This window comes from Macaca nemestrina, chromosome 7 (genome assembly GCF_043159975.1).
Source record: "Macaca nemestrina isolate mMacNem1 chromosome 7, mMacNem.hap1, whole genome shotgun sequence".
Lineage (NCBI taxonomy): Eukaryota > Metazoa > Chordata > Mammalia > Primates > Cercopithecidae > Macaca > Macaca nemestrina.
The window spans coordinates 5,567,302-5,589,531 of record NC_092131.1 but is presented as its reverse complement, the minus strand read 5'-3'; the positions used below and the strand labels follow the sequence as shown (position 1 = coordinate 5,589,531).

General features: G+C 43.6%; 1 protein-coding gene across 27 annotated transcripts in view; it reads left to right on the top strand.

Moving 5' to 3' along the window:
- The window catches only part of LOC105467387 (WD repeat domain 20), an 88,408-nt gene that overhangs the window by 16,566 nt on the left and 49,612 nt on the right, over nucleotides 1-22,230 (top strand). The window contains exons 2-3 of one of the 27 annotated variants that reach the window (XR_011625491.1): nucleotides 520-1,605; nucleotides 4,685-21,195. The exons of 25 other annotated variants lie outside the window; for them this stretch is intronic. Coding sequence is in view for 1 of the 2 variants with exons in the window: in XM_071099558.1 (XP_070955659.1) it covers nucleotides 520-813 (294 nt within the window). In the remaining variant the exon portion in view is untranslated. Of the gene's footprint in view, nucleotides 1-519; nucleotides 21,196-22,230 lie in introns of those variants that run through there. One more of the 27 variants, XM_071099558.1, reaches the window with a different exon arrangement.

Genomic DNA, 22,230 nt, shown 5'->3' with positions numbered 1-22,230 from the left:
ATTAGAGGCATGAGGCAGCACTCCTGGCCCACAGATGTTTTCATATCACATTGTGGTTGTTGCACATGTGTCAAATATCATTGACACTCATCACTACTTTGAAATTACCATTAGATTTTTTGTGTGTGTGTGACAGAGTCCCGCTGTGTCCCCCAGGCTAGAGTGCAGTGGCGCGATCTCGGCTCACTGCAAGCTCCACCTCCTGGGTTCACACCATTCTCCTGCCTTAGCCTCCTGAGTAGCTGGGACTACAGGCGCCCGCCACCACACCTGGCTAATTTTTTATGTATTTTTAGCAGAGACGGGGTTTCACCATGTTAGCCAGGATGGTCTCGATCTCCTGACCTCATGATTCACACGCCTTGGCCTTCCGAAGGGCTGGGATTACAGGCGTGAGCCACTCCGCCTGGCCCCATTAGATCTTGTTATTTGACATGTAATTAAGCAATTTTTGAAAATTTATAGTTTCTTAGTGTAATACAACTGTATTTTAATGTAGATTTTTTTTTTTTGAAACAGAGTCTCACTTCAGCTTTGACTTCCTGGGCTCAAGTGATCCTTCTGCTCTGGCCTCCGAAAGTACTGGGATTATATGTCTTAGCCACCATGCCTGGCCATAGATTTCTTTTTTTTTTTTTTTTTTTTTTTGAGACGGAGTCTCGCTCTGTCGCCCAGGCTGGAGTGCAGTGGCGCGATCTCGGCTCACTGCAAGCTCCACCTCCCGGGTTCCCGCCATTCTCCTGCCTCAGCCTCCCGAGTAGCTGGGACTACAGGCGCCCACAACCACGCCCGGCTAATTTTTTGTATTTTTAGTAGAGACGGGGTTTCACCGTGGTCTCGATCTCCTGACCTTGTGATCCGCCCGCCTCGGCCTCCCAAAGTGCTGGGATTACAGGCGTGAGCCACCGTGCCCGGCCAGATTTCTTTTATAAATTTATGTATTTAAAAACTATTGGGGTCAGGTGCGGTGGCTCATGCCGGTAATCCTACCACTTTGGAAGGCTGAGGTGGGCGGATCATCTGAGGCAGGAATTTGAGACCAGCCTGACCAACATGGTAAAACCCCTTCTTAAAATACAAAAACTAGCTGGGCGTGGTGGCAGGCACCTGTAATCCCAGATACTTGGGAAGCTGAGGCAGGAGAATCGCTTGAACCTGGGAAGCGGAGGTTGCAGTGAGCAAGATTGTGCCATTGCATTCCATCCGGGGCGATAGAGCAAGACTCCGTCTCTAAATAGATAGATAGATAGATAGATAGATAGATAGATAGATAGATAGATAGATAGAATAAGATAGAAATTATTGGGGCTGAGGTGGGAGGATTGTTTGAGGCCAGGAGTTTGAGGCCAGCCTGGGCAACACTGTGAGACCCCCATCTCTGCAAAAAATTTTTAAAAATTATCGGGCATTGTGGCACATGCCTGTTGTCCCAGCTACTCAAGAGGCTGAGGTGGGAGGATCTCTTGAACCCGGGAGATTGAGGCTGCAGTGAGTCATGGTCACACCACTGCACTCCAGCCTGGGCAACAGAGACCTTGTCTCTAAAACAACAAAAAACGATCGTAAGGAGTCCATGGCACAGAAAGCGTAAGCAGCCTGATTTAGGTAAGTCTTTACTTAACTTCTTTATTATCACATGTGTGATTGAATATAAGAAGGGTAACTAGTTTCTCATGTCCTGTGAAGTGAAACTTTTAGCTCCATGAAGAGCTCTCTTGTGTTACTTTCACTCAGCAGTTGCTCATCTAGAATTCTAAGCTGGCTATGCTTCTTGCTTCGTTTTTCTTCTTCCTGATCACTCTTGCTATCCTAACTAGAGGGCAGAATATGAGAACCACTCTACAAGGTGGACTCTGTTCCATTTGGTTCAGATAATAGGTGATGACAATGTAATGTTTGTCTCAATTGCAGCAGGAACTTTAGAGAAGCTTTAATAAGGTGACATTTGAATTTGGATGGTGGGTCAGCTGAAAGGGGAGGGGATTCTGTACCAAGAGAACTAGAATTTAGCTCAAGGCCTAAGGATGTGGCAGCTGTTGGCTCCTGGGAGTCTGAGCTGCAGTGTGAGGGCTGAAGCTTGTGCAAGGCTTAGGGAGGGTAGGATTATCTTCCTTAGTGGTGGTCATTTAAATGTTGGCTGTATCCTAGCCTTTTTTAGAATTCTTAGTTATGATTTTAAAATATGTTTTAAAATGTATTTTATTTTGGTGCTATTTCCAAGGTAATGTACTACATTAGTATATTGTCCTCCTTTAGGGCTGAAGTCATCAGATTGTATCAGTGCTGTCTCATGGGGTGCATCGCTTCCCTTCCTTTCTCAATGCTTTCAGCCCTGCCTCACTGCCACTCTCTAAAGCATTACCCCTGTTCCAGTGCAGTGACCAATCATTATAACTCCCCTCGTATACACAATCCCAATCTTGGCTAAAGTGAATCCTCTGCCTACTGCACATCTGCACATTTGCCCTGCATGTGGTTGAAGAATAGCACTCTGTGCTGCCCATATTCCCCTAAGATTCAGAACCATCACCTTGGAGGGGTGCATGGCGCTGACAAGCAGTTGTACCACACTGACCCCACCCTTCTAGATGACAGTTTTTTTTTTTTTAAGATGGAATCTTACTATATTGCCCAGGCTGGAGTGCAATGGCGCGATCTCAGCTCACTGCAACCTCTGCCTCCGGGGTTCAAGAGATTCTCCTGCCTCAGCCTCCTGAGTAGTTGCGATTACAGGCATGTACCACCACGCCTGGCTAATTTTTGTGTTTTAAGTAGAGATGGGGTTCCACCATGTTGGTCAGGCTGGTCTTGAACTCCTGAACTTACGATCCTCCCACCTCAGCCTCCCAAAGTGTTGAGATTACAGGCGTTAGCCACTGCCCCCAGCCTAGATGACAATTTTACAACTTTGTCTTCAAATCTTCCCTATTCTTATTCTTAGCTGATGACTGTACTTCTTATTCACTTAGAACTCTTAAGCAGTCAAAAGATAATTTCTCCAGATTTCTACCCTCACATCTCAGCTTCTGGCATCTGTACCGGATGCCTTCCCTTCTATTGTTAAGGAAGTGCTCTGCCCCTGTCTAAAGTCACCTCCCCGACTTGTTTGCTAAATCCCACCTCATTTTGGCTAATCGCTATTCTCTGTTTCCTACAAGTGTGTCGCTGTTTCTCTCATTTTAAAACAGTTGTCGGGGGAGAGACTCTTTCTGACACCCACTCATTTTCTTTCTTTCTTTTTTTCAAGGCAGGGTCTCTCAGTCACCTAGACTGGAGTGTAGTAGTGTGATCATAGCTCACCGCAACCTTAAACTTCTGGCCTCAAGTGATCCTCCCACCTCACACTCCCAAGTAGCTGGGACTAAAAGGGCGCACTACCACACCCCTGGCTAATTTTTACATTTTTTATAGCGATGGAGTCTCACTATGTTACCCAGGCTGGTCTTGGAACTCCTGGGCTCCAGTGGTCCTCCCGCTTCATCCTCCCAAAATGCTGGGATGACAGGCATGAGCCACCGCACCCGGCCCACCCACTCATTTTCTATGGGTCATGTGGCTCCAATAGCTGCTGCCTCATTTCTCAGCTACTTCTTAGAGCAAAGCACCTCTAGTTGTTTAAGTTGTCTCAACCCTCAAAGTGTGATCCACAGACCAGCATCGGCATCATCAGCGGTCACCTGGGAGCTTGTTGGAAGTGCAGAGTATTGGCCCCATTTACTGAATTAAATCTGCATTCTAAGAGGATTCCCAGGTGATTCATGTACACACTAAAGTTGAAGAGGCACTGGTCTTTACTAGCTTTGTTTGATTCTTTCACTGCCTCTTAAAACTTAATCCAGCTGGGTGCGGTGGCGCACGCCAGTAATCCCAACACTCTGGGAGACCGAAGTGGGCAGATCGTTTTATCTCGGGAGTTCAAGACCAGCCTGGGCAACATAGACCTCATCTCTATTAAAAATTTTTAAAAAGATCAGCTAGGAGTGGTGACATGTGTTTGTAGTCCCAGCTACTTGGAAGGCTGAGGTGGGAGGATCATTTGAGCTGGGGAGGCAGGGGTTGTGAACCGAGATCGAGCCACTGCACTCCAGCCTAGGCAACAGAGGAAGAGTCTGTCTCCAAAAAAATAAAAACCTTGATCCAGTTTTGGGAGGCTGAGGTGGGAGGATCACTTAAGGCCAGGAATTTGAGACCAGCCTGGGCAACATTGTGAGACCCTGTCTTTACAAAAATTTTAAAACTAGCCAGGCATGGTGGTACATCTGTAGTTCTGCTACTTGGGTGGCTGATGGCTTAAGCCCAGGAATTTGAGGCTTCAGTGAGCTATGATCATACCACTGCACTCCACCCTGAGTGACGGAGCCAAACCCTGTCTCTAAAACCAAAAACTTGAGTGCACTCAAATTATTTCTTCTTGCTATCTGTTTTAAGCGTACCGTTGAATGATTTTTAGTAATTTATTGAGTTGTACAATTATCACTGTAGTTTTAGAACAGGAGAGATTGGTTTTAAAATTTAATTTGGTATTTCAATTATGCACAACATTTACATGGTTCCAGCACATAGAACAAAGTTATATTCAGAGAGGTCTGTCTTCTAGTCCTGTTCTCCTTCCCCCTCCTAGCTCCCTTCCTCTAACTATAGATAATATTTTATTTGTTTTTGAGTTATTCTTTTGTTGTTACAGGAATAAGACGACATTTGAGCAGAGATGGGAAGGAATTGAGGGAACATACTGTGTATGGTATTTTGCATCTTGTTTTTTCTGCTTAATGATCTATATTGGAGATCTTTCCATATTAGTAAAAGGGAGCTTCACTCTTTCTTGTCATTGCTTTGTACTCCATGCTTTGGATGTGCCATAATTTATTTAACAACATCACCCTTGATTGATTGATGATCCCTTTTAAAAATATGAATAATGCTGTAGTGAATAACCTTACATGTATGATAAATTTCCAGAGGGGTACTGCTGGGTCAAAGTGTAACTGCATTTATATATATATATATTATATATATATATATATATAAATTTTTTTTTTGTTTTTGAGATGGAGTCTCGCTTTGTCACCCAGGCTGGAGTGCAGTGGCACGATCTTGGCTCACTGCAAGCTCCGCCTCCCAGGTTCACGCCATTCTCCTGCCTCAGCCTCCCAAGTAGCTGGGACTACAGATGTCTGCCGCCACGCCCAGCTAATTTTTTCTACTTTTTAGTAAAGATGGGGTTTCACCGTATTAGCCAGGATGGTCTCAATTTCCTGACCTCGTGATCTGCCCACCTCGGCCTCCTAGATTGCTAGGACTACAGGTGTGAGCCACTGTACCTGGCCAACTGCATTTATATTTTTTATAGATGTTGCCAAATGCCCTTTATAGAAGTTGTACTGTTTTGTCCCCCCACATACCTGAGAGTACCTGTTCTCCCACAGCCTCACCAACAGTGTGTTGTTAGACTTTTGTATTTGATCTAATACATGATATATTGTAATTTTTGTTTTTCCATTGTGCTGAGTGAGGTTGAGCATCTTTGTATAGATTTAAGAGTGAGATATATTTCTTTTTCTTTGAATGATGTTTCATATCCCTTGCCCATTTTTAAAAATTGGGTTGTTGGATATCTTTTTTTTTTTGAGACAAGAGTCTCACTCAGTCGCCCAGGCTAGGGTGCAGTGGCACCATCTTGGCTCACTGCAACCACCGCCTCCTGGGTTCAAGCGGTCCTCCTGCCTCAGCCTCCCAAATAGCTGGGATTACAGGTGCCTAGCCCCATGCTTAGCTTTTTTTTTTTTTTTTTTTTTTTTTCCTGAGACGGAGTCTTGCTCAGTCACCCAGGCTGGAGTGCAGTGGCACGATCTCGGCTCACTGCAAGCTCCACCTCCCAGGTTCACGCCATTCTCCTGCCTCAGCCTCCTGAGTAGCTGGGACTACAGGTGCCTGCCACCACACCCGGCTAATTTTTTTTTTTATTTTTAGTAGAGACGGAGTTTCACCATGTTAGCCAGGATGGTCTTGATTTCCTGACCTCGTGATCCGCCTGCCTCAGCCTCCCAAAGTGCTGGGATTACAGGTGTGAGCCACCGCGCCCGACCTTTTTTTTTAAGACAGGGTCTCTCTCTGTCACCCAGGCTGGAGGGCAGTGGTACAATCACAGCTCACTGCAGCTTCAGCCTCCTGGGCTTCAAGCAACTCTTTCACCTCAGCCTCCTGAGTAGCTGGGACTACAGGCTCGAGCCACCATGCCTGTCTAATTTTTGTATTTTTTGTATAGACAGGGTTTCACCATATTGCCCATGTTGGGTTCACTAGTGTGTTTTAGGATTTAGCATACTTAGAAATGTTGTAGTTTACAAGTAACAGGAAACCCATTCAAACTAGTTTAAATTTTAAAGGGGTGTATTGGTGTATGTCACTGAAAATTCCACAGGTACAGTGGACTTCAGGCATGGTTTGATTGGGACGCTAGCTCCGTTTTGCTGAGATTCCATTAGTTCCGCTTTCTACCGTGTTTCACCCGGTTTAGATGTCAAAACAGTGGCAGAAATGTCAGGCTTCACATCACTGGACCACATAGACCAAAATGAGAGTAATATTCAGGATGAGGATGAACAGCTTTTCTAATCAGGCTGTCATAAAAATAAGGAAGCTTATTTCGTAGAAGCCTTTACCAAACCTCCTTCTTCAACTCGTTGTTCCAGATTGGATTAAGCAGCTCATTCCTGTGGCCAAGGAAGTGTGCACTGGTTAACCCAGTCTTTACTAACCCATACGTTTAGCAAAGAGATTGGATTATCCAACAACTTGATTGCTCTGGAGACTACTTTGAGTTGAGGTATGAGATAGTAGATAGGAGAATGATCTGTAAGTAGATATTGGATAGACGAGTAAGAGATGCAAACTACACTGAGGTCTTGCACTGGTCTAGGTATTGGGACTCAGATGTAATAGACATAGTTCTTTTCTTGAGACAAGTTCATAGTGAGGAGAACCAGTACAGCAGGGAATATGATACCCTGGAATTGGCACACTGAGTGAAGCTTTGACTGCATTGTAATGTTTTGTGGTTTAAACCTGTCTTTCCTTTGCCCTTGCTGTTTAACTACTGTGATTGAGTTGCCACCTTTTCACACAATGTTGGAATTTTTTGTTTGAATCTCTATTTACCCCACTGGACTATGAATCTTGAGGGCAGAAACCATATCTTGTCAACCATATCTTATTGATCATATCCATCACAGTGCCTGTATGTAGTAGGCACATTATGTTCGTTTTTAAGTGGAACGAAATTTGAACGAATTTGTTGAAATCATAGTCCTCCAACAAGGACTCACTTGAGTACATCAGATAATCTTTCTTTCTTTTCTTTTTCTTTTTTTTTTTGAGACAGGGTCTCGCTCTGTTGCCCAGGCTGGAGTGCAGTGTGATCTCAGCTCACTGCAACCTCTGCCTCCTGGGCTCAAGCCAACCTCCCACAGCCTCCCAAACAGCTGTGACTACAGGTGTGTACCACCATGCCCAGCTAATTTTTGTGTTTTTTTGTAGAGACAGGTTTTGCCATGTAGCCCAGGCTGGTCTTGAATTACTGAACTCAAGGTGTCCACCTGGCTCGGCCTACCAAAGTGCTGGGATTACAGGCATGAGCCACCTTGCTAGGCCCTTAGATAATCTTTCAAAACCCGTTTCACAAGCCAAAATTATCTGCTAGTTACTGGAGCTCACAGACAGAGGCTTGCTAGCCATTTTGCATTGATTGAGAGACTTCAAAATTAGTCACTGCTATGATTTCAATGTCTGTCCCCTCCAAAACTCCTTTTAGGATTTAATTGACATGGGCCTTTAAGAGCTGATTAGATCATGAGGGCTCTGCCCTTATGAATGGATTAATGCCATTATTGAGGGAGTGGGTTAGTTATTATGAGACTGGGTTTGTCATAAAAACAAGTTGGCCAATTTCCTCTCTCTGTGTTGGGTACTTGCTTCTGCCTCCTGCCGTGGGATGACCCCCACCAGATACCAGCGCCATATTCTTGGAGTGCCCAACCATCAGAACCATGAGCCAAATAAACTTGTTTATAAATTACTCAGTCTGGCCACGTGCGGTGGCTCATGCCTGTAATCCCAGCACTTTGGGAGGCCAAGGCAGGCGGATCACCTGAGGTCAGGAGTTCGATACCAGCCTGGCCAACATGGTGTAACCCCATCTCTACCAAAAATACAAAAATTAGCCAGGTGTGGTAGCGTGTGCCTGTAATCCCAGCTAGCCAGGAGGCTGAGGCAGGAGAATCGCTGGAACCCAGTGGGCAGAGGCTGCAGTGAGCCGAGATTGTGCCACTGCACTCCAGCCTGGGTGACAGACCAAGACTCTGTCTCAAAAAAAAAAAAAAAAAAAAAAGTCTGTGGTATTCTGTTAATAGCAGCAGAAAATTGAATAAGACAGTCACAACCTCAAGTCTTATGTTGTTAGAATTCTTTTGGGCTAACCCAGAAGGAAGCTTTACAGAGTGTCTTGATTACCTGAAACTAGCGTTGTTTGGAAGTTTTGCTTTACCTATCCTGGTGTCCTGGAAAAAAATGCTTGCACTCTCCCTTCCAGAAGCAGGTGACTTTGCTGCTATCCCTACTTCTTTCCCATTAATTACAAGAATTGTGCTACTCCTTACATTGCCTTTTTACCCCCTTTGAATTACAGAATAGGTGTACACGTAGTTAGCAAGACTGAAGGCATTATTAGCTCAGCTAATTTAAAAAATGATGGGTGTTGTGCTCGGGGCTTTCCTTGATGTGGCAGCAGTCTGACTTTGCCAGGGAGCTCAGAGAGTGTCTCACAAGTTGAACTGGAAAGGCTTCACAGAACCCTGACTGATACACTGCAAGTACCACATTAGACCAGGCTTTGGTCCATTTGCCACTCCTGGCATCCCTTTGGAGCCTCCACCCTTAGACTCACGACACCTTTCTCTCTCTTCCTCATGGCCACTTTTGATCATTGAAGACTCCAGTGCCTGACTCACAGCCTTCCTTTCCAGTCCGGTTACTGCCATCATGTTGGGTGGTTTCATCTTCGTCACATGACCCGTCAAGTACCTTGGCTGCTAGCTTTCTTGCCTTCCATGTCCACCCCACTAATCTCCTCTAGTCCACCTCTGGCACTCTCTCCCACAGTGACATGCTGGATCTTGTCATCAGCTGAAATGGTTTAGCTCCAAAATCACTAATTCAGATAGAAACAGCCTTCCACTGCAATATGGCCTTCCTTCTCACTGCTCTAATTTCTCCAGGATACTGATTACTCAACTTCATGTTGCCAAATCCATTGGACACCTCTTGGCCCACAACTTCCTTGACCTCTCAGCAGCATTCGACACGATTGATCATCTTCTCTTTATTGAAACATTCTTTGTCTTGACATTTTAACCTCAATTTTTTTTAATAAATTTCTGACCCACTCAGTACTTCACCTCCTTTGCTAGTTCTTTCTGCTCTACCTAGAATTTAACTGTTGGATTTCTTTAATTGCTCAGTCCTCTTCCCTTTTCTTTTCCATTATAAGTTTCTACTCTATCAGAAGTTATATTTCCCTTTTGTTCCTCAAATTGTTTCTTTTCTCCATCACCAAAGGAAAAACTATTTATTGCAATAAATTAATACAGGTATTCCTGTGAAAGTGCAAATTAGTTTGTTAGGGCAATTAAAACTTCTACGACATATGCTCTGGCAGCGTTACGTCTCTGCCACTGGCAGCTTAGGATCTGCCTTCTTGAGAGTGGTTTTTGCCAGTTCCTTTTTCCACTCAGTTGCCTTTTGCTTTCTGGACCACCTGTTTCCAGTCATGGGTGTGGTCATTTTTGGGTGGAACTGTGGCTCTCACCTCCTCTGCTCCAGAGCTCTGGTGGCACTGTCATTTTTCTGCTGCTGCTTGGGTGGCTGCTGGGTTCAGTCACCAGCTTTAGCGTCACCCCTTCATTCATATTTTTTTTTTTTCTTGAACAGACTTATAAGAGTTTGTCAATTAAAATTTTTTTCAAAGAGTAAGCTAGTATCTGCTTTCTGTTTTGTGAGTGTCATCTTTATTTCCTTTATTTAGGTTTACTCTGTTCTTTTTCTAGCTTACTGAATTGAAAACATGTTCATCCTTTCTTGCTTTTTAATGATGGCTCAAGACTGTAACATTCCTTCTAAGTGTTGTTTCAGGAGCTTCTCGTATGTTAGCTGTATGGGTATAATCATTGTGATATTAAATAATAGCATGTCGAGACCTAATTTTTTGTTTGTTTCTTTTTTTTTTTTTTTTTTTTTTGAGATAGGGTCTTGCTCTGTTGCTCAGGCTGGAGTGCAGTGGTTCGATCACAGCTGTCTGCAGCCTTGACCTCACAGGCTCAGGTGATCCTCCCACCTCAGCCTCCCGAGTAGCTGGGACTACAGGGACTTGCCACCATGCCTAGCTAATTTTTTATTTATTTTTTATTAGAGACAGGATTTCATCATACTGCCCAGGCTGGTCTCCAACTCCTGGGCTCAAGGAATCCGCCTGCCTTGGCCTGCTGAAGTGCTGGGATTACAGGCATGAGCCACTGGACCAGGCCTAGTTTGTTATTTCCATTTTTATTCTCTCTTTAATCTTTGAGTTTCTAAGCAAGTGGTTTTCTTGTTTTTTTTTTTGTTTTTTGTTTTTGTTTTTGTTTTTTTTTAAAAGACAGGGTCTCACTCCATCACCCAGGCTGGAGTACAGTGACATTATCACGGCTCACTGCAACCTTCGCCTCTTAGGCTCAAGCACTTCCCCCCTCCCCCACCCCCCTTCTCATCCTCAGATTGGACTATAGGCATGTACCACCACGCCCGGCAGAGACTGGGTTTTGCCATTGCCGAAGCTGATCTCGAACTCCTGAACTCAAGCGATTCGCCCGTCTCAGCCTCCCCTAAGCAAGCATTTTAAAGTTTCTATTTATGCTGTTTAATTTTTTTTAACTGATTAATTTATTTGCATTGTGTGTCATGGAATGTTTTTATGATATTGGTTATTTGAGATGTGGTGAATCTTTCTTTGTAACCTAGTGAAAACATTCCATGTCTTTTTAAAAGGATGTATATTCCCTATCTGTTAGGCTGAAGGTGACATATATCTGTGCATGCATGTTTGATGAAGTTTGTAATACTGTTCACGTGTCCATATCATTACTATTTTTATGACTGCCCCTCTTATTTATCAGTTTCTGATAGATGTGTTATAAATATCTCACTGATTCTGGACTTGACAGTTTCTTTTTGCCAGTTTTGCTTTATATTAAATTCAGAATTGTTAGTCTGTGCATTGTTCTTTGTGTTGGTATACTATACTCTTCATTATCTCTATTTGTTTTTGCCCTAATTTTGTTTTGAGGATTGGACAGTTTATTTTGGTTACTATTTACATGGAATGTCTTTATATGCCTTACTATCTTGTCATTCATGAGACTGTCTTTTCCTTTACCTCACTTTCTCCACCTGCTTTCATTCTATCACCAATTCCTATTGATTTTCTCTCTGAAGTATATATCTTGACTACATCTGCTTCTGTTTTCACTACCCTCACTCATCTCACCTGGGCACCATACAGCCTCTGTCTGGTCTCCTGGTCCACTGTTGCTCCCTCTCATCTATTCTCTGGAGAGCAGTCAGTGATCTTTAAAAATGTGAATCTGATTGTCACTCCCAGGCTTGAAAATCTTTTCAATGGTTCCTGTTGCTTTTAGCATGAAAGATTAAATTCCTAACACAGTGTACAAGGCCCTGCATGAACTACCCCTTACCTACCTTATCAGTCGCTCTTCCCTTCATTATATCTTTCTGACTTGCTGACTTCCTTTTAATTCCTCTCACAAACCTTAACCTTTTTTGACATAGATTCTTCTTATTATTTATTTATTTATTTATTTATTTGACACAGGGTCTCGCTTTGTCTTCCAGGCTGGAGTGCAATGGTGCAGTAATAGCCCACTGGTAACCTCAGACTCCTTGGGCTTAAGCTATCCTCCTGCCTTAGCCTTCCAAGTAGCTAAGACTGTAGACATGTGCCGCCACACTTGGCTAATTTTTTTCCTTCTTTTTTTTTTTTTTTTTTTTTTTGAGATAGAGTCTTGCTCTGTTGCCCAGGCTGGAGTGCAGTGGCTCTATCTCAGCTCACTGCAAGTTCCGCCTCCCGGGTTCATGCCATTCTTCTGCCTCAGCCTCCCGAGTATCTGGGTCTACGGGTGCCCACCACCACGCCAGGCTAATTTTTTGTGTTTTTAGTAGAGACGGGGTTTCACCATGTTAACCAGGATGGTCTCGGTCTCTTGAGCTTGTGATCCGCCTGCCTCGGCCTCCCAAAGTGCTGGGATTACAGGCGTGAGCCACAGTGCCCGGCCTCCTTCTTATTTTTTTAGAGACAGTGTCTCACCATGTTGCCCAGGCTGGTCTCTAATTCCTGGCCTCAAGCTATCCTCCTGCCTTGGCCTCCCAAAGCACTGGGATAATAGGTGTGAGCCACCGTGCCCAGCCTAGATTCTTCTTAATATGCTGTTTCCTTTGCCTGGAATGTGCTTCCGTTCCTCACTCTCTGCCCCTTCATCTGTTTAACTCCTGCTCCTTGAAATCTTAGCTCATATGTAATTTTGTCCAAGCCTTTTACCCTGACCTTCAGACTAGATCAGGTCTCCATTATCCTCTACCAGGTCGCCTCTCTAGCGCATGCCACAGTAATAATTAAATAAGTAGAAATTGAAATGTAATGTCTTTTTACTCCCTACCCACCAAACTAGATTATGAACTATTGAGGGCTGATTTTATCTGATTGATTGCTGAACTCCTGTCTGTTCTGCATGCTAGCACAGTGCCTTTGATGTATGATGATCATAAATATTTGAGTGAATGGATAAATATACAAGGGACTTTGTCATTTACTTATTGACAGTGGGCAGACTGCTATGCTAAGCATATTGTATGCAGTACGTATTTGGTTAAATATTTTCGATGAACAGTTGTTTGCCTGATCTTTCTCATCTGTGTTTGGTGACATGATATATTTAAAGACCAGCAGGTGGTTATTTGTACCCCTCATTTCTCTCTACTGTATTTCTCTCTTCCCCCCATTTCCCATACATCTCCCATATCTTACCGTAGCACTGGTAGCAAACAGGTGCAGGCATGAAAGAAAGACCTGAGAAATCTGCCTAGTTTAGGAGCTTTTTTAGAAGGCGAGCCTGTTAATCATTCAAATCACTAAATCAATTTGCTCTGTGGGAATTTATTCTTAATTGGCAGCAGTAAAAAGGAAAGGTTTTTCCCCCCCTAAATATAAAAAGAGGAGTTTATTGTAGAAAATTGGAAAACTCCAGGAAGAAAAGAACTCCATGTCCCACAGCTGTTAGTATTGGTATTTTTACCTGTTAATCTTTTTTTTTGGTGTTCAGTTATGTATTTTAAGCATAATTGAGGTCCCTAGTACCGAGTATTATGCCTGGCATGGTGTAGGTGCTCAGTAGTTAGAGAATGAACCCAAGCGTGTGTGTTTTCAAATTTAAAATGGCTGCAGCTTCCCAGTTTGGTATTTGGATGGGCATTGCTTTTTGTTGATGGTCTTCATAACCTGTTTTAGAGTAGTTGAACTTTCTATGAAGGTGTGACTTTTAAAAATGAGCCTGTTAGATCATTGTAAAAAGTTGTTTGGGTTAAATATTTTGGAGTCACCTGTGACTTCTTTTTTTCATGGTCTACTTCCAGTCCTTTCATAGAGCCTGTTGACTCCGCCTCTAAATATATCCAGAATCTGATCACTTCTGCTTCCACCACTGCCACCTTCGCTTAAGGAAGCACCGTCTCTCACTTGGATTATTACAGAGGTCTCCACCTGGGTGCCTGCCTCTATCCTTGCCTCTTACAGTCTGTTCTCCTGATGTCAGCCAGAGTGATCATTTAAACAGTATAGGTCAGATCATATTCTTCACTGCTTAAAACTTTCTAATGTGTTTCTATAGCGCTTAGAATAAGATCTGAATTGCTTATGATACAGTGCTTTTCCCCTCCCCAATTCCCCAGTGTGATTTGCTGCCACCTCCTCCTTATTTATTCGAATAACCTCCATTGCATTCTGTGAAGAGCAGCTGCACCCCTCCCCACCCCACCTGCGGAGCCATGGTACACGCTCTGCTTAGAATCCTTAGTCCCTCTGCTTAGAATGCCCTCCACAGTGGCCATGGAGCTGGCTCCCTCACTTCTTCAGGTCTCTGCCCAAATGTGGTTCTGTTAAAGAAGCTTTCTCTTACCCCTACCCAGAAAGGCACTGCTATCACCTTTCCACCTCAGTCCTTCCACTCCCTTTCCTGACTGATTTTTCTTCATGCTCCTTGTTGATGTTCATTTTGTTGCCTGCTTACTGACTAGTCCCACCTAAAATCTACAAGAGGATGACTTTATCTGTCTTTGTTGCTGAGATACCAGTGTCTAAAACGGTGCCTGAAGCGTATAGAATTCAATAAATATTGGTTGAATGGGTAGTGGATATTTTTTGAGGTGAAGCCTTGCTCTTGTTCCCCAGGCTGGAGTGCAATGGTACAATCTTGGCTCACTGCAGCCTCTGCCTCCCGTGTTCAAGTGTTTGTCCTGCATCAACCTCCCAAGTATCTGGGATTACAGGCACCTACCCCACGCCCAGCTTATTTTTGTATTTTTATTAGAGACGGGGTTTCACCATGTTGGCCAGGCTGGTCTCGAACTCTTGACCTCAGGTGATCTGCCCGACTCGGCCTCCCAAAGTGCTGGGATTACAGGTGTGAGCCACCACGCCCGCCCTTTCTCAAGTAACTTAGTGAGAAAGTCTGCATTGGGAATTAGGTATTGTGACATCTCATAGGCCTATTTTATTTTTTGATAGGTAATACGTTCACATGGTTCAAAATTCAGAGAGCATGCAGTGAAGTCTCTCACGCTCTGCCCTCCGGCGCCCCCTGTCCCCTCCTCTGAAGTGACTAGTGTTAAGTTATTGTGTGTATTTCCAGAGATAGCCAATGTTTTAATACACAAAATTACAGATACAGTCTTTCCTCCTTTATAAAAATGCAAACTTTAGCATCTGCACTGTTTTACACCTTGTTTTTGTTTTGTATACTTCGGGGATTGTTCTTTGTCAATAAAGACATTATTGTGTAAAAGCATCTTTAATGCCTGTACAATATCCCGTTGTGTAAATTTATCATAATTCTTCTTTTGATGGACATTGATGTTTCTAGTCTTTAGCTCTTACACACTATACTGCAATAAATCACTTTGTACATACATCATTTTGCCTTGTTGCTAGTATATCTGAGGAATAAATTCTTGTGAGGAATTGCTGGGTGAAAAGGACATGTGTTTGTAATTTTAGAGACATAGTCAGATCGCCTTCTAAAAATTGTACCAATTTTTACTTCTGGCATAGTGTATTGTTATTTTGATCTTTGCTAACTTGACAGATGAAAGATGGTATAACACTATAGTTTTTTGGTGTTTCTTGTGCTATGAATTAAGCATCGTTTTGGATATTTAAGAGCCATCTGTATTTTCTATGAGTTGTTCATGTCGTGAACCCACTTTACTAGGACTCTGGTCTTTTTTTTTTTTTTTTTTTTTGAGACGGAGTCTCGCTCTGTCTCCCGGACTGGAGTTGCAGTGGCCGGATCTCAGCTCACTGCAAGCTCCACCTCCTGGGTTCACGCCATTCTCCTGCCTCAGCCTCCCGAGTAGCTGGGACTACAGGCGCCGCCACCTCGCCCGGCTAGTTTTTTGTATTTTTTAGTAGAGACGGGGTTTCACCATGTTCACCAGGATGGTCTCGATCTCCTGACCTCGTGATCCACCCGTCTCGGCCTCCCAAAGTGCTGGGATTACAGGCTTGAGCCACCGCGCCCGGCCGACTCTGGTCTTAAAAAAAAAATTAACTTGGTAGGAGTTCTCTTTTATGATTATAAAATTTTTAATGTTTAAATTTTTTTAGAGATGGGATCTCACTGTGTTGCCCAGGCTGGTCTGCAGTCATTCCACCTCAGCCTCTGAGCAGCTGAGACCGTAGGCATGTACCACCATGCCCAGCTTTTTGTACAAATTAGCCCTTAATCTGTGATCTGAGGGACAGACATTTTGTTCCATTTGTCAGTTGTCTTCTGATTTTGCTCATGGTAGTTTTTTCCTACATAGAAATTTGCTTTTTTTTCCTTTATTTTTCTTCTTCCTCCTCCTTGGGAAATTTCATTTTTTTTTGTAAGTAGTAGTATTATTTTTTGAGATCGAGTCTTGTTCTTTCGCCCAGGCTGGAGTGCAGTGGCATAATCTGGGCTCACTGCAAGCTCCGCCTCCTGGGTTCACGCTATTCTCCTGCCTCAGCCTCCTGAGTAGCTGGTACTACAGGCACCCGCCACCACACCTGGCTAATTTTTTGTATTTTTAGTAGAGACGGGGTTTCACCGTGTTAGCCAGGATGGTCTCGATCTCCTGACCTCGTGATCTGCCCACCTTGACCTGCCAAAGTGCTGGGATTATAGGCATGAGCCACTGCACCCGGCTGGGAAATTTCATTTTTTTATAGACAAACATCTATAAAACATCTTCTCTTAGGTTTTGATTCACACCTAACCCTCCTAATATTTTTAAAAAAATATCCATAGTTTCTTATTGTACTATTTCTTCTCTCTCTCTGGTTTTTTTTTTTTTTTAATAAGGAGTCTCACTCTGTCACTCAGTCTGGAGTACAATGCTGCGATCTCGGCGCACTGCAACCTCCGCCTCCCAGCAATTCTCCTGCCTCAGGCTCCTGAGTAGCTGGGATTACAGGCATGCGCCACCATGCCTGGCTAATTTTTGTATTTTTAGTAGTGACGGGGTTTCACTGTGTTGGTCAGGCTGGTCTCAAACTCCTGACCTCGTGATCTGCCTGCCTCGGCCTCCCAAAGTGCTGGGATTGCAGGTGTGAACCATCACGCCTGGCCCCTCTCTCTCTCTCTTTTTTTTTTTTTTAAAGAGACAGGGTCTTGCTTTGTTGCCCAAGCTGGAGTACAGTAGTATAATCATAGCTCATTGTAACCACAAACTCTTTGGCTCAAGGGATCCTCCCACCTCAGCCTCTTGAGTAGCTGGGACTATAGGCATGAGCCACACTGTTGGCTCTTCTTGTACTTCTGAGGTTTCATTTCGTACATGTGATTTCTTTTTGATACTGCTGAGATTTATTCTGGTATACATTGTGAGGTGGGGTTTCACCCCATTTTTTAAAAAACATTTTTAGGATTTCTTGATCTTTTATGTCTTGTCTGGAGAGTGATTTTTCAGCTGTTTTCTGCTAAACTGTGAGTGGTATAGACCAGTTAGCTATGTCCTGTGTACTTTTCAGTTTAAGACATGGTTGCCTTTATCTTACCAAAGATCTTATCTTTTGTTGTCTTAAAAATAACGATGGAAATATAGCCTATTGGGGAGTATTGTTTTAAAACAGGTTTTATAGAATTTTCAGTTGGTAAAGATTGGTAAGATTAGTAATAATAGGTACGATAGGTAATTAACTATGCATTATATTTAAGGAATGTGTTTAGTACGTTTTATAATGCTAAAGAAATAAGGGATTTTTCTGTTTTTTATTTATTTTTATTTTTTATTTTCTTGGAGGCATCCTCGTTCTGTCGCCCAGACTGGAGTGCAGTGGTGCGATCTCAGCTTACTGCAACCTTCACCTCCTGGGTTCAAGTGATTTTTCTGCCTCAGTGTCATGAGCAGTTGGGCCTACAGGCTTGTGCCACCACGCCTGGCTAATTTTTTGTATTTTTAGTAGAGATGGGGTCTCACCATGTTGCCCAGGCTGGTCTCAAACTCCTGAGCTCAGATAGTCCACCCACCTTGGCCTCCCAAAGTGCTGGGATTACAGGTGTGTGCCACCATGCCCAGCCCGTGTGTGTGTGTTTTTTTTAAATATTATTTATTTATTTTTTATTCCAATAGGTTTTTGGGGAACAGGTGGTATTTGGTTACATGGATAAATTCCTCAGTGGTGATTTCCTAAATTTTGGTGCACCCGTCACCTGAGCGATGTACACTGTACCCAATGTGCAGTCTTTTATCCCTCATTGCCCTCCCCACTGAGTCCCCAAAGTTCATTATATCATTCTTGTGCTTTTGTGTCCTCATAGCTTAGCTCCCACTTATAAGTGAGAACATACGATGTTTGGTTTTCCATTCCTGAGTTACTTCACTTAGAATAACTGGCCGGGCATGGTGGCTCACGCCTGTAATCCCAGCACTTTGGGAGGCCGCAGCGGGCGGATCACAAGCTCAGGCGATCGAGACCATCCTGGCTAACATGCTGAAACCCCGTCTCTACTAAAAATACAAAAAATTAGCTGGGTGTGGTGGTTGGCGCCTGTAGTCCCAGCTACTCGGGAGGCTGAGGCAGGAGAATGGCATGAACCTGGGAGGTGGAGCTTGCGGTGAGCTGAGATCATGCCACTGCACTCCAGCCTGTGCGACAGAGTGAGACTCCATCTCAAAAAAAAATGGTCTCCAGCTTCATCCAGGTTGCTTGGAATGCCATTATTATTATTATTATTATTATTATTATTACATTTTCTTTATCCACCTGATTGATGGGCATTTGTGGTGGTTCCATATTTTTGCAGTTGTGAATTCTGCTGCTATAAATATGTATGTGCAAGTGTCTTTTTCATATAATGACGTCTTTTCCTCTGGGTAGATACCCTGTGGTGAGATTGCTGGATCAAATGGAAGATCTACTTTTAGTTCTTTAAGGAATCTCCATGCTATTTTCCATAGTGGTTATACTAGTTTACATTCCCTGTGTTAAAAAGCTGTGTTAAAAGTGTTCGCTTTTCACATCCACACCAGCATCTGTTATTTATTTATTTATTTATTTTAAATTTATTTTTTTTTTATTGAGATGGAGTCTCGCTGTGTCGCCCAGGCTGGAGTGCAGTGGCACGATCTCCGCTCACTGCAAGCTCCGCCTCCCAGATTCACGCCGTTCTCCTGCCTCAGCCTCCCCTATAGCTGGGACTACAGGCACCCGCCACTGCACCAGGCTAATTTTTTGTATTTTTAGTAGAGACGGGGTTTCACCGTGTTAGCCAGGATGGTCTCGATCTCCTTACCTCGTGATCTGCCCGTATTGGCCTCCCAAAGTGCTGGGATTGCAGGCGTGAGCCACCTCTCACGGCCGCATCTGTTTTTTTTTATTTATTGTTTATTATTATTTTTTTGAGACACTCTTGCTCTGTCGCCCAGGCTAGAGTGCAGTGGCACAATCTCAGCTCACTGCAATCTCCACCTCCCAGGTTCAAGCGATTCTCCTGTCTCAGCCTCCCGAGTAGCTGGGACTACAGGTGCCCGCCACCACGCCCGGCTAATTTTTTGTATTTTTCGTAGAGACAGGGTTTCACCATATTAGCCAGGATGGTCTCGATCTCCTGACCTCGTGATTTGCCCACTTCCGCCTCCCAAAGTGCTGGGACTACAGACGTGAGGTGCCCAGCATTTTTTGATTTTTGAATTATGGCCATTGCTACAGGAGTAAGGTTGTATCATATTGTGGTTTTGATTTGCATTTCCCTGATAATTAGTGATGTGGAGCATTTTTTCATATGTTTACTGGCCATTTGTATATCTTCTTTTGAGTATTGTCTGTTCATGTCCTTAGCCCACTTTTTGATGGGATTATTATTATTATTATTATTTTCTTGCTGATTTGAGTTTCTTGTAGATTCCAGATATTAGTCCTTTGTTGGATGCATAGTTCGTGAAGATTTTCTCTGCAACCCTGTGAGTTGTTTACTCTGCTGATTATTTATTTTGATGTGCAGAAGTTTTTTCATTTAATTAAGTCCCATCTATTTATCTTTATTTTTGTTGCATTTTCTTTTGGGTTCTTGCTCATGAAATCTTTGCCTAAGCCAATGCCTAGAAGAATTTTTCGGGTATTATCTTCTAGAATTTTTATGGTTTGAGGTTAGATTTAAGTCTTTGATTCATCGTGAGTTGATTTTTGTATGAGGTGAGAGATGAGGATCCAATTTCGTTCTTCTGCATGTGGCTTACCAGTTATCCCAGCACCATTTGTTGAATAGGATGTCTTTTCCCCAGTTTATGTTTTTGTTTGCTTTGTCGAAGATCAGTTGGCTGTAAATATTTGGGTTTATTTCTGGATTCTCTGTTGTGTTCCGTTGGTCTATATACCTGTTTTTATACCAGTACTATGCTGTTTTGGTGACTATAGCTGTATAGTATAGTATGAAGCCGGGTAATATGATGCCCCCAGATGTTTTTCTTTTTGATTAATCTTGCTTTGCTATGTGGGCTCTTTTTTGTTTCCATATGAATTTTAGGATTGTTTCTCCTAGTTCGGTGAAGAATGATGATGGTATTTTGATGGGAATTGCATTGAATTTGTAGATTGCTTTTGGCAGTAAGGTCATTTTCACAATACTGATTTTACGCATCCATGGCATGGGATGTGTTTTCATTTGTTTGTGTCATCTATGATTTCTTTTAGCAGTATCTTTTAGTTTTCCTTGTAGAGGTCTTTCACGTCAGTGGTTAGGTATATGCCTAAGTATTTAATTATTTTTTTGGAGCTATTGTAAAAGGGGTTAAGTTCTTGATTTGATTCTCAGCTTGGTCGCTGTTGGTGTGTAGCAGTGCCACTGATTTGTGTTCATTGATTTTGTATCCAGAAACTTTACTGAACTCATTTATCAGATCTAGGAGCTTTTGGGATGAGTCTTTAGGGTTTTCTAGGTATATGATTATATATCATCAGCAAACAGCAGCAGTTTGACTTCCTCTTTACTGATTTGGATGTCCTTTCTTTCTTTTCTCTTGTCTGATTGCTCTGGCTAGGACTTCCGAAACTATGTTGAATAAAAGTGAAAGTCAGGGCCGGGAACAGTGGCTCATGCCTGCAATCCCAGCACTTTGGGACGCCAAGGTGGGCAGATCACAAGGTCAGGAGATTGAGACCATCCTGGCTAACACGGTGAAACCCCGTCTCTACTAAAAATACAAAAAAAATTTAGCCGGATGTGGTGTTGCACACCTGTAGTCCCAGCTACTTGGGAGGCTGAGGCAGGAGAATCGCTTGAACCCAGGAGGCAGAGGTTGCAGTGAGCCAAGATGGCGCCACTGCACTCCAGCCTGGGCTACAGACCCGAGAGTCCCTCTTTTTTTTTTTTTGGAGACGGAGTCTCGCTCTGTAGCCCAGGCTGGAGTGCAGTGGCTGGATCTCAGCTCACTGCAAGCTCCGCCTCCCGCGTTTACACCATTCTCCTGCCTCAGCCTCCCGAGTAGCTGGGACTACAGGCGCCCGCCACCTCGCCCGGCTAGTTTTTTTGTATTTTTTAGTAGAGACGGGGTTTCACCGTGTTAGCCAGGATGGTCTCGATCTGCTGACCTCGTGATCCGCCCGACTCGGCCTCCCAAAGTGCTGGGATTACAGGCTTGAGCCACCGCGCCCGGCCGAGAGTCCCTCTTAAAAAAAAAAAAAAAGTGAAAGTGGGGCCGGGCGTGGTGGCATCCCAGCACTTTGGGAGACCAAGGCGGGTGGATCACGAGGTCAAGAAATACAAAAATTCATGCCCAGCTGAGGATTTTTACATCTGCGTTCATCAGGGATATTGGTCGGTAGTTTTCTTTCCTTTTTTTTTTTTTTGGTTATATCCTCTCTGGTTTCGGGTATTAGGGTGATACTGACTTCATAGAATGATTTAGAGAGGATTCCCTCTTTATCTTTTGTAATAGTTTCAGTAGGATTGGTACCAATTCTTTTTTTTTTTTTTTTCTTGAAATGGAGTCTCGCTCTGTCGCCCAGGCTGGAGTGCAGTGGCGTGATCTCAGCTCACCGCAAGCTCCGCCTCCGGGTTCACGCCATTCTCCTGCCTCAGCCTCCCGAGTAGCTGGGACTACGGGTGCCCGCCACCTCGCCCGGCTTTTTTTTTTTTTTTTTAAGTAGAGATGGGGTTTCACCGTGTTAGCCAGGATGGTCTCCTGACCTCGCGATCGCCCTCCTTGGCCTCCCAAAGTGCTGGGATTACAGGCATGAGCCACCGCTCCTGGCACAAACCAATTCTTTGAATGTCTGGTAGAATTCGGCTGTAAATCCACCTGGTCCTGGACTTTTTTTTTGTTGGCAATTTTTTTTTATTATTACCATTTCAGTCTCACTGCTTGTCATTGGTCTGTTCAGAGTTTCTA